Source organism: Hyperoodon ampullatus, assembly GCF_949752795.1.
Source record: "Hyperoodon ampullatus genome assembly, chromosome: 18".
NCBI lineage: Eukaryota > Metazoa > Chordata > Mammalia > Artiodactyla > Ziphiidae > Hyperoodon > Hyperoodon ampullatus.
The window spans coordinates 47025816-47043315 of NC_136931.1; the positions used below are offsets into that span (position 1 = coordinate 47025816).

At 56.5% G+C, this 17500-nt stretch overlaps 1 protein-coding gene across 1 annotated transcript; it reads right to left on the reverse strand.

Moving 5' to 3' along the window:
* Window positions 1-1690: 1690 nt before the first annotated feature.
* On the reverse strand, window positions 1691-15113 carry ATP4A (ATPase H+/K+ transporting subunit alpha; the record flags this gene model as incomplete). The annotated part of the gene is made up of 21 exons (XM_079723099.1): window positions 1691-1719; window positions 1934-2025; window positions 2114-2215; window positions 2620-2753; window positions 4120-4265; window positions 4735-4858; window positions 6289-6443; window positions 6535-6703; window positions 6799-6949; window positions 7037-7173; window positions 7658-7833; window positions 8889-9081; window positions 9586-9720; window positions 9807-9916; window positions 10297-10495; window positions 11181-11449; window positions 11720-11972; window positions 12201-12314; window positions 13489-13692; window positions 14778-14837; window positions 14946-15113. 21 exons carry the CDS (start codon window positions 15111-15113, stop codon window positions 1691-1693), a joined length of 3120 nt encoding a protein of 1039 aa, XP_079579225.1.
* Window positions 15114-17500: the final 2387 nt, after the last annotated feature.

The window sequence follows — 17500 nt, forward strand, 5'->3', positions numbered from 1 at the left end:
TGTTAGTGGAGCAAAGAGAAGAAAGCAGGTATCAAGGCCCGTGTAAAGGCCTTGAAGTCAGAGAGAGGGCCTGGCCTTTCCAGTGAAACAAGAGCTGGTTGGAATGAGTTCGGGGGGCGGGGGCTTGTGAGACTGCAGAAGTCAGCAGGGGCCAGATCACAGAGGGCTCTGAGCCTGGGCAGTGGGGAGCCACGGAGAGTTCTAGGCAGGGGAAAGACAGTCAGTTTTGGCTTTAGGAAGAGCTCATGGCTGCTGGGTGGATGGGGAGACTCAAGCCAGAAGGCCGGCCTGGACCAGGGCAGGGCCGGCAGGGGTAGGAGGAGAGTGGCTAGAAGCAGAGTAGACAGGTGGTGACCAGCTTATTTGGCCAGGTGGGGCGGGGGGCGGGGGGGGGAGTAGGGAGATGACCAGTGAGAAAGGAAAGAGCGAAGGGGTCCAGGGTAACACAAGTTTGGGGTTTGTAAGCTCCCCGAGGGCTCATTACATTTCCCAGGGAGAAGGAGCTGCAATGATGGGACCGTGGGTGGGATCAGGTCTGGAGGATGATGCAGAGGCCAGTGTGGGTCCCCTTGAACATGCTGGGGGCAGGCTAGAGACAGACGTGGGCACCACTGCAGACAGAACTGAGGCCAGTGGGGGAGGGGGTACTGTGCCTATGAGGAAGGAGAAGCCTGGGGTCCAGCCAGAGAGACTCGTCAAAGAAAGGGGAAGAGAGACAAGGGGACTGGGAAAAGCAGTGGCAAAGGTGGGTGGGGGTGCTGTGGAAAGGGGAGTCTCCAACAGGGGAGTTGGAGGGCTAACTTCAGGTGAGGGGTGTGAGGAGGGGACCTGTGACGTGGCCTCCAGGAGTTGGTTGGGACTAACCAGCGATAGGGCGCCCATTGCAGCTGCAAAGGCGTAAGTGGAATCAGAGAGGAAACTCTTGTGAAGTGGGGAGGGGATGCTTGAGGTGGAAAGGATTCTGACCAGAGAGGGAGAGTGGGTGCTGAGAAAGGAGAGCCCAGAGGTGATGTTCAGCTAGCGGAGCAGTTAAAGGCGCCGCTCTGGAGAGGGCCCGTGGCCACGTCCAGCTCGCCTAGAAATGCTGTAACCTAGGCAAAGAGATGGGAATTCATTCCCCCAAGCAGTGTTTACTGAGAACCTACTATGTGCCAGGCTGTGTTCTAGAAACTGGAGATACAGCCGGGAACAAATAGCCCCTAAGTTGTAGGACTGTGGGAGATCAAAGGGGCTCATGAAAAAACACTTAATAAGACGATGCCCAGCACTGAATAAAAACACAGTGGACGTGAGCTGGTTTATTACTATCATGCAGACATGAGTGTGTTTTTAAAGAAGACCCCCCAAGCAGCCCTCTTGCCGGCCTGGAGTCCTAAGGACAGAGCCACGTCACAGGAGCTGCTAGTTCCCACTCCCCTTCAAAGTCCCCCCACCATTCAGGAGGGGGCTTCCCTCAGGCCAGCTCAGAGGACTGGGCCTAGGGACTGCTCCTCCGGGAGGGTGGGTGGGGAAGGGGAGTGGGGAGGGTCTCCCCAAGGTTGAGTTGCCGTGGGCCACAAGAGCAGACGCAGGTGGGGCTGGGACTCTTGACTGCTCAGATGTTTTGGTGGCTGTCCGGAGGGTCCCATGTGTCCCCCACCCCCACCCCTACTGTGGTGGATTCGAGGATGGCTTGAAGGCAGCAGTCCTTCTAGTAGTAGAGTTCCTGGTCCCACCAGCCTGGGAGAAAGAAAGAAAGGAGACTCAGTGCTCGGGGGATTCGGGGCGGGGCTGGGGTTGGGGGGAGCCAGGGGCTCAGAGGTTATAGCTCAGTGGTAGTTTGATATGGAGGGTCAAGGGCTTGGAGGTCAAGTATTGGAAATCAAAGTTCAGGGCCGCTGCTCTGAGAAAGTTTCAGCAACTCCATCCCCAGGTCCCCAGTCTCCACACTCACTCCCTGGGCAGCAGCGAACTCCAAGTTTCCGGATCTCATCATAGACGAAGATGAGGAGGCCAAAGGGCATGGGGACCAGCCACCACTGGAACCTGAGGCACAGGCGAGATGGCAAGGTCAAGGCTATCCCCAGGTCTGTGTCCTGCAGGCCCACCCCAATGCAGCTCACAACCCCCTCACCGAATGGGCATGAAGTTGAAGATGTTGGGCATTCCGGGGCAGTAGCACAGGAAGCAGCCGATGCAGACCTGGAACACGATGGCGATCACCAGGATCCTGTTCCTGCAGGTGGGGCAGGACGGGAGAGGCTCAGGCTGGCGGACACAGGACAAAGATAGGCCATGAGGAGTTGGGGACCGGATGGGAATCAGGGTACTGGGTCAGAGGAGGTCAGATAGCAGCAGCAGGGAGATGTTCTAAACACCGAACACTGGCACGGCCCGCACCTCTCCAACAGTGGACACCAACCCTGTCAGCATCACCCCGTCAGCTGGTGAAACATAGACGGGACAGTTGAGAGGCATGAGGTGGGAGCTATTGGCCAGCTATTGATAAGGAACGTTAGCACCTGCACCGGCGCATCAGGGGTTTGCTGGCTGCAGTAAGCCCTGGTCAGGGCCTGCTGGGAGTTGCAACCAGGGCTCGGAGGGCAGGGTGGGGGCGGGGCTGGGGCCAGCTGGGGACACCTGAAGAAGCCCTGCTGGAAGGCCGAGAGGCGGCGTGTCTTGCGGATGAGGACGTCGGCAATCTGGCACATCTCAATGCTGATGAAGAACACGGTGTAACAGGTGTACTGCTGGTACAGGCGCTGCCCGAACGTCTGTGGGCCAGGAGAGAACACAAACAGCCTGAACCCAGGCAGAGAGCCTCTGCAGGCAGCCGGGCATGCGGGGCCTAGGGCCACGAACCCCTAAATGCTCCTTCCCTTGCGTCAGAGGCTGGGTTGGGGGCAGAGGAGAGATGCAGGATCTGCCATGTTTGCAGGGCCCCAGAGTGCGGGGCCTAGAAACCTGGTCTAGTGCAGCTTGGCCGTCACTGCCTGGGCAAGCGGTAGGCCTGGCCAGTTGCTTTCATAATGAAAAGAGTGATGTAGAATGTTCTGGGCACCTGAAAGGAGGCACCTGGGAAAAGGGAATTCGAATCCTGAGGCAGGATTTTCAAAGTCCAGTGACTCCAGGACCAGGGCAGATGGCAAAAATGACCAAAGTGGGCCAGGTGGGCCTTTGAGGAACACGACACATGCCCTTTCAAAGGGAGTAGCCACTATTCAGTCCACTTCTTCAGTATAACTATTTTTATACATATCAGTTAATTGTGTAAGGAACACTTACTATGCTCCAGGTCCCAAGTGTTTCACATGTATTATCTCATTTAATCCTCCTAATAATCCTAAGAGATGGATTTGTGGTATTCAAACTTCAACATACATCAGAATCCCCAGAAGAACTGGTTAAAACACAAGCCCCACCCCCAGAGTTTCTGATCCCAGAGGTCTGAGGGGGAAACTGAGAATCTACATTTCAAACAAGTTCCCAGGTGATGCTGCTGGTCTGGGGACCACACTGTGAAAATCACCGCGGTGAAAATCACTGAGATAGTATCAGTATATTAGTATGCTCTCCACTTTACAGGTGGGCAAACTGAGGCACAGAGAGGCAAAATACCTTGCCCAGGGTCACACAGCTGTGGGGAGCAGTGGCAGACAATGAATCCAAGCAGTTTGGCTCTAAGATCTATATTCTTAACCATGACAGTAAATGTTTAAGGGGAATATCCTGATCTGTCGCTCTATAGGGCAAACTAAACACGCCTGCTAGCCAGATCTAGCCTCTCTGTGCTCCAGACTTTCACTCAAGTCAGCCATACATGCAAATGCTCTGTGTAAGTGATGCTGCGGGGAAAATAACAGAATGGGGGTGGTGGTGGTGGTACTGGCTCCACACCTGAGACGATGTGTTGCTTTCAGGGCAGAGAGGACCCATCTGCAGCTGGGGTCATCAGAAGCAGGAGTTCGGAGCTCAGGACAGTGGTGGGAAAGGCTCCTCACCCCAGAACTGGCAGAGAGCCTGGGTGTCTGGGAGGCTCTGGCTGAGCTCAGTCACACGTGGAGGAATGAGTGTGGGCCACACTCAAGGTAGGTGGCATCCCATGAGTCACGGGACTCATGGGATGGGGCAGGGGCTCACCCACTCCTGGCCATAGCTGTCCTGCAGATCTTGTAGGTGGTGGTTCTCCCAGTATGGCCGGAGCCCCACACACAGCAAAGGGAACCAGCCCTCCTGGGCCATGGCCGTGAAGTAGTCAGTGAAGCCAGCAAATGACTGGATGGCACCTGGGAGAGAGGCAAGGAGGCACAGGGAGACAGAGATGGAGACACAGAGAGACAGGGTCAGGGACACACACACAGAGACAGGAACACAGAAACAGTGGCATGGAGACAGACAAGAACACAGTGACAGACATGGAGAGACAGACACAGAGACAAGGACTCCAAGAGAGATCGACAGGGACACAAGAGACAGGACACAGAGAGAGGCAGGAACAGAGACACACCCAGAGAACCCAAAAAAGACAGGAGGCAGTGACCCAGAGACAGGGTCATGGAGAATGAGGCCTGGGACAGAGAAGAGACACTGGGGACCATAGAGACCATTGTGTGCAGACAAGGGCTCAGAGAATGACAGAGACCCAGGATCAAATGCAGACACCAAGATCCAGAACAAGGCAGAGCCCCCGTTAGAGACTCCACAGCAGGCGAGCAGCCCTGCAGGCGAGCCCGCGCCCCGCCCCCGGGCACGCACCGATCTGGAAGTAGGAGTAGGCAGCCAGGGGCTCGTTGACCAATCGGTCACGCTTCGGGTTCCGTGGACGCAGGTGCATGATGTCACTCTCGGCCTTCTCGTACGCCAGGGACACAGAGGGGAACTGGCCAGGAGTGGAAGGAACTGGGGTTGATGGCTCGCCTGGGCCCCTGTCCCTGACTCTCTGGAGCCCCCCTCCCCGCTGCAGTGGGCAGGGACAAGTGAGGTTAGGAGGCAGGACCCACGGTGGCCACACAGCCACACCTGCCTGGACGGCCTGGGTCCGGCTGGCCCTTGTCAGGAATGCCAGCATGTCCAGTCCACACGTGTGTGCCCACCTGTCTTGGTGTCCGTCTCCATCAGAGCATCTGCATTATCTCTGCTATTGGGCGTTCTCTGTCTCTGCCTTTCTCGGCCCCCCTCCTCTCCGTCCTCCTCCTCTCTGTCTGTTTCTTCTCTGGGGTCCTCTGGTCTTGGCCTGTTTCCCTGCTGTGCGCTCTTTCTCTCTTTCTGTCCCTGACTTTCTTCATTTCTTTGTCCCCATCTCCAGTCTCTTTCTCTGTGACTGTGCCTCTGCTTTTTTGTCTCTGTGTTCCTGTCTCTATATCCCTCTTTGTCACTCTCTATCTCTGAATCTCTTCTGTCTCTCTGTGTACATGTGTCCTCCTCCCTGTCCCCCACCCCATCTGTTTGTGGACACAGAGTGGCAGCAGAGTGTACTGACTGAGGGCAGAGGTGCTGGGGTACCTGAATACATGGGCTTGAATCCCTGCTGTGCCACTTATTAGCTGTGTGACCTAGGGCAAGCCGCTCAAGCTGTCTAAGCCTCAATTAGCTCATCAATAAAATGGGTATGATAAAGAAATAAAGCTCATCTCATAGAGTAGTTATGAGGACAAAATTAAGTAATTAATGTGTGCCTGGCCCAGAGCAGACATTATGGAAGTGCTGTTGAATAAAGACGTGGCATGGCCATGCATCTGGCTGCATTTGTGGCTGGATCTGAGGATCTTTTCTGTCTCTCTGCCTTGGAGTCTATCTGATGCTGTTTATCTGTCCATGTCTGTCGAGGGATGTCTGTCTGTGATCCAAGTTTGGCCAGATATCCGTGTCTGTAAAATCTCTGTTTGTCTGAGTGTCCGTATCTGAGTCCATGTGTGTCCATGAACCTGTCCCTGCCTATCTGAGTGTCCACCTATGTGTCCCCGTCTGTAATTCTGTCCGTGGCTACTTTCCTGCCTGCCTGTGTGTCCACATCTGGCTGTCTGGTATACACACATCTATATCACTCTGAGTCCAAGACTTTCCGTGGTGGTCTCTGTCCATCACACCTGTCTGTGGGCATATGTCTCTGGGCACTGTGTGGGTGAGGGGCACTGGGGCATCATGTAGACTCACGATGTCGGTACAGAGTTCTATGAAGAGGATGGTGATGCACCCGAGGGGCAGGGGCACTGGGGCATCATGTAGACTCACGATGTCGGTACAGAGTTCTATGAAGAGGATGGTGATGCACCCGAGGGGCAGGGGCACTGGGGCATCATGTAGACTCACGATGTCGGTACAGAGTTCTATGAAGAGGATGGTGATGCACCCGAGGGGCAGGGGCACGCTGACGGTGATGTAAATAAGGTACGGCGTCAGTTCAGGGATGTTCTTGGTCAGTGTGTAGGCGATGGACTTTTTCAGGTTGTCAAAGATCAGTCGGCCTGTGGGAGTACAGCAGGCACCTCAGTCTCCTCAGAGCCCATTTCCTCCTGTGCCCACACTGCCTGCCCCCATCTCTGACCCAGCCCGGACCCTGCTCCACGCCTGTCACAATGGAGGCAAAGTTGTCATCCAGCAGGATCATGTCGGCTGCATTTTTAGCAGCATCCGAGCCGGCAATGCCCATGGCCACGCCAATGTCTGCCTTCTTCAGGGCTGGGGAGTCATTCACACCATCCCCCGTCACAGCCACGATTGCACCCTGCAGGCAGTGGGTACAGGTGGGAGGTTGGTCAGTGAGAGGGCAGCCCAGGGCCAGCCAAGCCCACCTGCCTGACTTCATCAGCAGGGTCGCACCAGTCGCTGGCAGCTCTCCACAATCACCAGCTTCTGCTGGGGGCTGGTACGAGCAAACACCATCTCAGGGTGGGTACGCAGTGCCTCGACCAGCTCTGATGGGTCCATGTCCTTCAGCTGCATGCCATTGATCACACAGGCGCGGGCATCCCTAGAGAGGGAGGTGGGAGGGCATCGCTGGGGCCTCAGTCTGTGTGGGGTGTGGGAAGAACCAGGAGGAAGGCTGAAGGGGGCTTACTTCCTGTTAACCTGGTCCACGGGCACACGGAGGCGGGAAGCGATGTCCTCCACTGTCTCACTGCCTTCCGAGATGATGCCCACACTGGATGCAATGGCCTTGGCTGTGATGGGGTGGTCACCTGTCACCATGATCACCTGTAAGGGGAACCAGCAGACCCTTGGCCCCTTCAGATTAACCCACTCTCCCTGTCCTCCCCAGTGGACATCCCCCAGCCCCAACCACAGTGATTGGTTCAGGGATGAACATGTGACTCAATCTGGTACAACTGTCAGAGAGGCATTCTTTTTTTGGTGGAGTGGCTAAACAGGTGGGACGTTAGTTGGAGCTGCTGGAGGGTCGTCATCTTTGTCCACCACAATGGAGAACTGCTTGAGAATAAAGCCAGCAGAGAGAAAAGCAGAGCTGAGACGTGGAGAAAGGCAAGTTCCTAAAGACATTGAACTCCTGGATCCAGCTATACCTGAAGCTTCATTCCCCAGAACTTTTCAGTTCTTGAGCCAATATATTCCTTTGTGGTTCAAGCCATTTTCGGGTGGGTTTCTGTCACAGGGTCCCTCATCCCCAAATACTGCCATCCTCTGTTCTCACCCCTGCCTGGTCCTCTCCCCAGGGACATACCCGGATGCCTGCTGTGCGGCACTTGAGCACAGCATCAGGAACAGTGGCCCGGGGTGGGTCTATCATGGATACAAGTCCCGCAAAGCACAGGCCACTGGATGGAAAGTTCATGTCCTCCACGTCAAAGGCATAGCCATGCGGGTAGTCCTTCTCACTCAGGTAGAGCTGGCAGAAGCCTGACCAGAAAACAGGGAAGTCAGAGAGGAGTCCTGGGTGAACCCTTTCATAGCAAGGCCAGGTGATGAGTAAAATGACCAGGTGCCTTGCACCAAGCACCTATGGATGCCTGACCCTGTGCTGAATCCTTCATTCACATTACAATTAACCCTCTGTATCCACAGGTTCCACATCCGCAGACTTAACCAACTGTGGATCAAAAATATTCCGGAAAAAATTCCAGAATATTCCAAAAAGTAAAACTTGAATTTGCCACACACTGACAGCTACTTACAGAGCATTTACATTGTATTAGCCATTATAAGTAATCTAGAGACGATTTTAAGTATATGGAAGGAAGTGCATAGGTTATATGCAAACACTCCACCATTTTACATAAGGGATTTGAACATCTGCAGATTTTGGTATCTGTTGGGTAAGGGTGTGGGGGAGTGTGGTGGGTGTCCTGGAACCAGTCCCCATAGATACTGAGGGACAACTGTATCTGAATCCATCCCCACAACCACTCTGTGAGGCTACTAGCATCCTCATCTTGCAAATGATGAAACAGGTTTAGAGAAGGGACGTTTCTTGCCAGAGGTCACACACCAAGTAAAGTGGAAGATCCAGAAATTGGACCACAGGTTTGTGCCTTCCGGAGTTGAGGCAGGGGTTAGGGAAGTTTAACGAGTCGAGACAAAAATTGGCGGGGGTCGGGGGGGGGAGGTCAAAGGGTCAAGAGGAGGACGCTGAAAGGCAGAGGTGAAAGAAAGCAAGGGCAGGTCATCAGCTGGGGCAAGAGCTGGGGAAAATCAAGGGATCACAGGTTGGGTCAGGATAGGTAAGACCCAGGTGAGAACAGGTTGGGAGAGGTTGGGTCAAGGTAGGCATTGAGGACAGTGTTCAGGACTGAGAGAGGGAAAGTCAAAGTTGAAAGTGTAGACTGGGGCAGGTCAACTGTCAAGCAAGGATGGGAAAGGTCAGGGTCAGGGCTGGGCCGGGAAGGTCGGGCAAGCTCCGTGCTAGCGCCTCCTCGCACGTGGGTTTAACCTCTACCCTGGCTTGGGGGTCTCACCCAGGACGCGTTCGCCCAGGCCTCCCAGGCTGAGGTAGGCAGTCTGGAAGGCCTCGCGCCATTGCTCATCTAGCGGCAGCTCCTGGCCCTTGATGAGGATGGAGCTACAGCGCTCCAGCACGCGCTCTGGGGCCCCCTTCATTACAAGCACGTGCCTCGGGTCGCGCGGGTCCTCCAGGGTGTGGATGGACAACTGTGGGCGGAGGAGGAGGCGGTGTTGTGGGCGAGGTCAAGAGGGAGGGGCGGGGCTTGGGGAACGGAGGGGCTGACGGCGCCCAAGCGCTGCCGAAATAGCCCTGGGAAGGTCAGGCTGGGACCGAGGGTGAGGGGCTTGCTTGGTGGGCAGGTCCTTGGTAGAGGCTGAGGTTTGGGGCGGACCTAGGGGCCTAGTTAGGGGACTGGGCGTGGGGAACGGGCGGAATTTGGGTCGGAGTTGGACTGGGGTGGGATTTGGATTAGGAGCTTCTCCCCACCGAGGGCCTGACAGCTGAGAGTGGGCGGAGCGCCCGGGACCTCGGTGGGGTTCGGCTGTGGGCGGGACGGGAGATGTGGGTGGGGTTTGGCTGTGGAGAGGGAGGGGACTAAGAGTGAAGCCCAGCCGCAGGCCAGTCCTGAATGTGGGTGGGGCCTGCAGTGGGCAGGGCTTGTTGTGGGCGGGACCGGACCGTGGGCGGGGCCGGCCGCGGCTGGTGCACACCTGGAACTTGTTGGTGGAGTTGAAGGGGATCTCGCAGACTTTGGGGAAGCGCTCGCGGTAGCCCATGGCATTGCCCAGCGTCAGCTCCGAGAACTTCAGCAGCGCAGTCTCCGACGCGTCCCCGATCACGATGCGCTGGGAACGCAGGCCGGTGTCAGGAGCGCTCCCGGCTGCACCAGGAGGCTCCGGGTATCCCCTCCCCCGAGCGCCCCGGCTCTCACCTTGGGCACGGGCACTGCGTCCTGGCCCGACTTGAAGGCGGCACGATTACACAGGGTGAGCACGCGGCACAACGCCCGCCACGTCTCCGAGGACTGGTCAAACGTCTGCCCTGGAGGTCAGGCATCCAGGCTGGGGCCGCGAAGGAGCTCTCCCATACCAGAACCGAGCCCCGCCCGCCGGAATCAGGACTGGATCCCCGCCCCAGACCTGGGTGGGACCCACACAACTCCTCATACCCCAGGACGGAGCTTTCTCTCCAGACTCACTATCGTCTCCCATGAGACCCAATAAGTACCAAGCCCCTTCACAGACTTGCAGCTTAGCCCCCTCCCTAGACCCAGGACGCAGCCCTTCGCCTGATCAGATGGAGCCTCCTCTCCATTAATGCAAAGCCCTCCCCACGCTCCCTTCAGTAACCTCAGAGCTCCCCGCTAGGTCTCCACCATCTACCGGATCCTGCCCAGCTGCTGTCTCCTCCCACCCCCACACCTGACTGGTCTTCTGTAGTGTCAGCCGAGTGGATGTGGTTGTCGAACCACAGATGGGACACAGTCATGCGGTTCTGAGTGAGGGTCCCCGTCTTGTCAGAGCAGATCACTGACGTGGAGCCCAGTGTCTCCACTGCTTCCAAGTTCTTGACTACACAGTTCTTGCTGGCCAGCCGCTTGGCTGTCAGGGACAGGCAGACCTGTGGGAAGGGTGAGGAATGCAGGCGTGGGGACCAGGCCTTGCTCCCAGTCCCACTTCCCTCCTCTCCAGGCACTGGGGATCCTTTACCCTCGCCACAGTACTGCGTATGCAGCATCCCCCTGCAAAGAGTAGGCTTTTTCTTGCCTCCAAGTTTTTGTCCAGCCTGTGCTTTCCACTTGGGATGCCTCCCCTATCTGTCCACCAGATATACATAGCCAGGCCGTGCTCTAAGCTGCCCTAGCTGAGATTCTATAATTTCTCTTATCAGCACAATCAAAATGAGAAAACTAACATTCCCTGAGCCTCCTCTTGGGCTGGCCCTGGACTGAGTGCTGACTCTTGAAGGCTACCCACAGCCTTCAACACTGGACCTCAGCCTCCTCCTGTCAAAGTCCCTGCCTGTTCATCTCTGAGTCCTCAGCATGTGGCACAGGACATGGCCCAGAGTAGCCCCGGGGTGGGGGGGTTCCTGAATGGATGGGATAAGTGGAGAGATGGGGATGGGGGAGAGGATGGGGGGGAGGATGGGGGGAGGATGGATGACGGGAAGGTGGGTGGGTGGATGGGAGCAAAATGGATAGATGGACAGATAGGGAGAGGATGGAGGGAAGCCCGGATGAATGAACAGACAGAGAGACAGGCCTCTCAGCTCACTGCACTGCTCTTCTGCTTCCCCAACTCACCGTGACAGTGGCCAGCAGCCCCTCAGGCACATAGGCTACCACAATGGCCATGAAGAAGACCATGGCCCGCAGGAAGGTGTAGCCAATGCACATGGCCACTATGAAAAATGTGGCACCAAAGAGGATGGCCAGGCCTGCGATGATGTCCACAAAATGTTCAATTTCGATAGCGATGGGTGTCTTCTCATTTTCTACTCCCGAGGCCAGTGATGCGATGCGCCCGATGATGGTGCGGTCGCCAGTGCTCACCACCAGGCCCTGCGCGGTGCCTGCAGTGGGGCCAAGAGGGTGACTCAGCGCTGGGTGGGCAGCACTGGGGGCGCGCACAGCGGCGTGAACCAAAGGAGGGGCAGTCATGGAAGGCAGCGGGGGCAGCGTGACCTGGGAAGGGGGTGGCAATAATGGGAGCTAGAGAGGCAGTGTGACCCGAAGAGTTGGCAGTCATGCGACGTAGAGAGGCAGTGTGTCTCAGAAGGAAGCAGAAGGGGGCAGTGGAGGCAGCGTGGTCAGCTGGGTGGGTGGGTGGGGACCTCACGGACCCTCAAGGCACATGGTGGAGAAGAAGGCGATGTTGCGGGTCTCCAGGGGGCTCTCGTGCGTGCACTCAGGTGAGCGGGTCTGCGGCTCAGACTCTCCAGTCAGCGAGGAGTTGTCCACCTTGCAGCCCTGGGCCTGCAGGATGCGGATGTCAGCTGGCACTCGATCTCCGCCTTTCATCTCCACCAGGTCGCCCACCACCAGCTGATCTGCGTTGATCTGGAACTTGTCGCCATCTCGGATCACCGTTGCTTGCTGTGGGGCAAGAGCACCAGAGTTGAGCGGCATAGGGAATGGGGGTAGAAGTTGCTGCATGCGGTGGGGAGGCGGGGAGGTGAAAAGTGAGGACCTGTGGGGAGAGATGGAGGCCAGGGATGAAGGGCGGGCTGGGCCTGATGGGAGGGGCCACAGAGAGATGCCAGGAGACTGCCAGTGCCCATGTGGAGACTTGGAGCCTCAAGTGGCCAGGGGCTGGGGACCCACCTGGGGCACAAGGTTCTTGAAGCTGGCGATGATGTTGGTGCTCTTAAACTCCTGATAGTAGCCGAAGCAGCCAGTGACCACAACCACAGCAATGAGGGCCAGTGCCAGGTACAGCTGGCGGAGGTGGAGCGGGGCTGGGTTATGACTCGGTGCTGGAAGATCCCTGCCTGAGGCCACCTGCCTGCTCTCTGGTGCCCTGGTAGTTTTCCTCCAAGGTCACCTCCGTGGTTTTCCCCCACTCTACTAGGAAGCCTCAGGCACTGTTTCCTGTGACCTGTGTCCCTGTCCCCATGTTCTTCATATCCCACATTCAACTGCCCTGTATTCTGTGTGTCTTATGTCCCTGTGTCCATACATCCCATTTCCTCTGGCTCTGTGGCCCCATACCCTATGACTTGTGCCCCATGTCACCATGCACCTTGGTGGTATGTGTTCCATTTTCCTGTGCCCCCCAAGTCTTGCGTTCCCCACAGTCCTCTGTTCCATGTTCCCGTGTCCTAAATTCCCTGTGTTCCAAGGTTCATATTCTGTGTTTTCATCATCTGTGTGCCATCCTCTGTGTCCCCTGTGTCGAACAGCTCCTGTGCCCTCACGTCCCCACTTCCACATGTGCTGCAGATCTCATGCTTCGTTTTCTGTGTCCTCCATGACCAGTGTCCCATGTCTCAAATTCCAGGTGCCTATGTCCGATGTCTCCCCATGTCTATGTACTCTTGAGTCCCCGTTCTGTGTCACATGTCTTAAGACGTTTCAAGCCTCTGTCCAATGTCACATGTCCCTACATCCCCATGTCCCTTGTCCTGACCCTGGTCATATATCCAGTGTCCTCCTGTCCTGCATCTCACTATTCTCTATGTCTCTGTGCTCCCATGTCTAATATCTTATGTCTCTCCATGCACTGTGTCTTGAGTCTTGTGTCTCTTGTGTCCCCATGCCCTTGTGTCCCCATGTGTGAGTCCCAGTGTCCCCTGTGCCCTCTGTCCTTGGCCTGTCCCATGCCCTCTGTTTCCCAAGTCCCATATCTTAAGTGTTGCATGTCTATGTCTTTGTATCCCTGCTTACGTCCTCTATCTCTGTGACACAGTCTCCCCTGTGTCCCCTGTGACCTATGTCCTTGGGTCTGTCTCATATCCCAGTGTCCTTCGGCCCCCATGACCCATGTCTTAGAGATGTTTTCCACCTCTCTATATCCCCATCATATGTCATTCGTGTTCTGAGTCCTATGCTCAATGTCCTCTGTCCCCCAGGTCCCTGTGTCCCATGTCTGGCCCCAGCACCCGCCACTCACATTGTCGTCCGTGGTGAGGTCGCCCTCGCTGGCCTGGATGGCAAAGGCAATGAGGCAGATGGCAGCGGCCACCCACATGAGGCACTGCAGACCGCCCGCCAGCTGCCTGGCGAACTTGACGTACTCGGGGGTGCCCCGCGGCGGCCTCAGGGCGTTGGGCCCGTCCCGCAGCAGCAGCTCGGTGGCCAGGCTGGCAGACAGGCCCTGGGGGCGGGAGGAGAGGGTCTTGGTGGTCACTAAGGACTCTCCTCTCATCAGTGAGAGCTCCCTTTCCCTGCCTTCCTCTCCCTGCCCCCCCCTTGCCTTGCGCCTCTTTCTTTCTCCGTCTTTGTTGCCGCCCCTCTCCCCATCCCTTCTTTGTGTCTCTCTCTTCTCTCCCACCTTTCTCTCGGTGTCTTTCTTCCTGCTGTTTCTGTCTCTCTTCTGTCTCTTTTTATCTGCTTCTCTTACCTTCTCTCTCTGTTTGGTCTGTTTGGCCCTTTCTAATGTGTTTCTCTCTCTCTCCCTCCCTCCCTCCCTCCCTCCCTCTCTCTCTCCCCCCTCCCCCTCCCTCCCTCTCTCTCTCTTCCTCTCTCTCTCTCTCCCTCCCTCCCTCCCTCCCTCCCTCTCTCTCTCCCCCCCTCCCCCTCCCTCCCTCTCTCTCTCTTCCTCTCTCTCTCTCTCCCCCCCACCTCTCTCCCTCCCTCCCTCCCTCCCTCCCTCTCTCTCTCCCCCCTCCCCCTCCCTCCCTCTCTCTCTTCCTCTCTCTCTCTCTCCCCCCCACCTCTCTCCCTCCCTCCCTCTCTCCCTCTCTCTCTCCCCCCCTCCCCCTCCCTCCCTCTCTCTCTCTCCCCCTCTCTCTCTCCCCCCCACCTCTCTCCCTCCCTCCCTCCCTCTCTCTCTCCCCCCTCCCCCTCCCTCCCTCTCTCTCTCTTCCTCTCTCCCTCTCTCCCTCCCTCTCTCTCTCTTCCTCTCTCCCTCTCTCCCTCTCTCTCTCTCTCTCCCCCCCTCCCCCTCCCTCCCTCTCTCTCTCTTCCTCTCTCTCTCTCTCTCCCCCACCTCTCTCCCTCCCTCCCTCCCTCCCTCCCTCTCTCTCTCCCCCCCCCTCTCTCTCTCCCTCCCTCTCTCTCTCTCTCCCCCTCTCTCTCTCCCCCCCCTCTCTCTCCCCCTCCCTCCCTCTCTCTCTCTCCCTCTCTCTCTCTCTCTCCCTCACCTCTCTCCCTCCCTCCCTCTCTCTCTCTCCCCGACCCCGCGCCCCCCACCCCTGGCTCCTCTTTCCTATACCCACCCCTCCCTCTGCCCCAGCTCACCTTGGTCGCACTGGTCTGGTATTTCTGTTCCAGCTCGGGCACTGACAGCTGGTGGTCGTTCTACATGGAGAAGGCACAACACTCACTGTCTCGTGGGTCCCCACCCCTGCCCTTGCCCAGCCCCACCCAGCCCCCCACCCCACCAGGCCCCCTGGGGCCTCTGCTCACAATCTCCATCTCCTTCTTCATGTTCTCCAGTTTCTCCTTCCTCTTGCCCCCTCCACTGCCCGCCTTCTTCTTGCTCATCTTGGCTGCCATGTCCCCACTGGGACCAGGACCCAGCTCTACCTGGTACAGCTCGTAATTCTCCTGGGGGTTGGGAGACGGGGAAGGCATCAGGTCCCTCTGGAACCCCTGCCTCCAACCTCCAGCCCCCGACCCCTGACCCTACTCACTGCCTTCCCCATGGTGCCCGGTGTAGCCACCCTCCTTTGCCGGAGACGGAACTGGGACCTGGACCAGCCCTGATATACCCAGGGAGAGAGGAGGTGGAGCAGGGTGGACCTGATTACAGCTGATCACGGGGCTCCTTGGGGTGACCTCCAGGCCTGGGCAGCTTGGGCATTCCCTACTGGGCTGCTCTACCTGCCCAGACCCCATCGCAACCTGTCACTGAGATCAGGGCACCACTGGGAATAGCTGTACTAACAAGAGGAATAGCAAACATATGGTGCTCATTATGTGCCTGGCACTGTGCTAAGGGCTTTCACATATTAATTTATTTAACCTCACAACTACCCTTTGAGGTGAGTGCCATTCTTACCCACTCCCCTTACAGATGGGGAGACTGAGGCACAGAGGAGTGAAGTCACTTGCCCATGTCCCCAAGCTAGGACGTGGGAGGCAGGACTCAGAACCAGGCAGATTGGCTGCAGAGTGTCCCCTTTTAAGCCAAATAGCAGGCGCCAGACACCTGGAGGAGGGGTGGGGGGGAGGGTGCTCACAGCAGTCGCTGTAATAGCTGTCAGTTCAGAGCACTTGCTCAGTGCTGGCTCTGCCCTGTGCGCTTTGCTTGAATGCTTACTTAGCTCCTCACAACAGCCCTGCAAAGTTACGTTCTCTTATTAGCCCCCATTGTACAGATGGGGAAACTAAGGCACAGAGAGGTCAAGGACTTTGACTAAGGTTGCGATGACTAAGTATCAGGGACAGGATTCCAGCCCAGGTTTGACCCCGGAGCCTGGCTCTCATATGGTACCATCAATGAAAACACTCACACTTCACAGCAGCACTGCCAAACATGTGCCAGGTACTACACATATGTGATCTCATGGGTCCTTGCAAGAAACCCCTGTGAAGGCAGCACTATTATTCCCATTGTGCAGAGGGGGAAACTGAGGCTCAGAGGACCCCAGAGGCATGCCATACTCCAGCTACAGCCATCACAGCCCTCAATCATTCCCCTGTCCCCACCCCAACCTGCCCAGGTGGGGAAACCACGGTGCAAAGTGGGGAAAGGACTTTTTGAACTTGGTGCTTAGTGCCAGGTTTGAGGTCTGGGAACCCCCTCGAAAGCCCTCCAGTCAGGGATCTCCATGGGCAGACGTGAGGGGCTGGCCTGGTGGAATGGCAGGTCCTTAATATTCTCATGCTTGGGCCTCACAGGGTGGACGTGTCTCCAGGGGCAAGTGTAGGTAGATCTGATAAGAGAATTGCTTTGGCGATGTCCTTCTCTTCTGGGGCAGGTCACCTGGGAGCAGCTGGAGCCTCTCCCCACCACCACCCAGCTACAGGAAACCCCAAGAGAGGAGGCAGGGCTGAAGTCACACTCACTGCCCTTACAATGAGTCCACTCGTTCACTGGGGGCTTCTCTCTCTGAGGCACACGTGTAAAACAGCTTGTGTTACTCCTCTGCTTACAACCCTCCAAGGGCTTCCCTTCTCACTCAGAATAAACTCCAAAATCATTCCTGCAAGCTCTGGCCCCAGCTCACCTGCCCCAGCTGTCTCTACTGCCAAGCCATTGGCACTGGCCTTGCTGTGCTTTGTACAGGCCAAGGTCATTCCTGCCCCAGGGCCTTTGCACCTGCAGTTCCTTCTGCCTGGTACCCTCTTCCTTAGATGTCAGCATGGCTTTTTCTCACCTCCAAGTCTCAGCTCATATGTCACCTCTTCAGAGCGTCCTCAGTTATAATACTGCATCCCCATCAGGCTCCATCCCCTCACTCTGTCTACACACACCCTTTATCCCAACCTGACATTGTATCTCATTTGTTTGGTGTCAATCTTGTCCCATGAGAGGGAAGACCGGGACTTGGTTGTGTTTGCTGCTGTATACACAGCACCCAGAACAGTGCTCTCAGACACACAATAGATGCTCAATAGTCATTGTTGGATTGAAACAGGATTTATCTCTTTGAGTGGTTGGGAACATTCACTTGCAAACTTGGAGCACCAGCCAGGCTCTCAGGAAGTCTCAGTCATTGGGAACTCATCTGGTGCCCCTCGCTGTGTCCAGGGCCTGGGGCAGATATGCAGTCATGCCTGTACAGACTAGGGAAGCCCACAACCTAAGTCACAGATGGAGAGACTGAGGCACCATCACTGGAGGCAGAGGGCTGACCTGTGATACTGTGCAGACCTCTGTCAAAACTCAGGGACTCTCCTTCTCTGGTCCCTGTCTCACTTGTTTTTCTCATTTCTTAGTTTTGTTATGTTAATTTTCAATGCTTTATATTAAATATTTTAGACTTACAAGTTACAGGGATGGTAAAATGAACTCC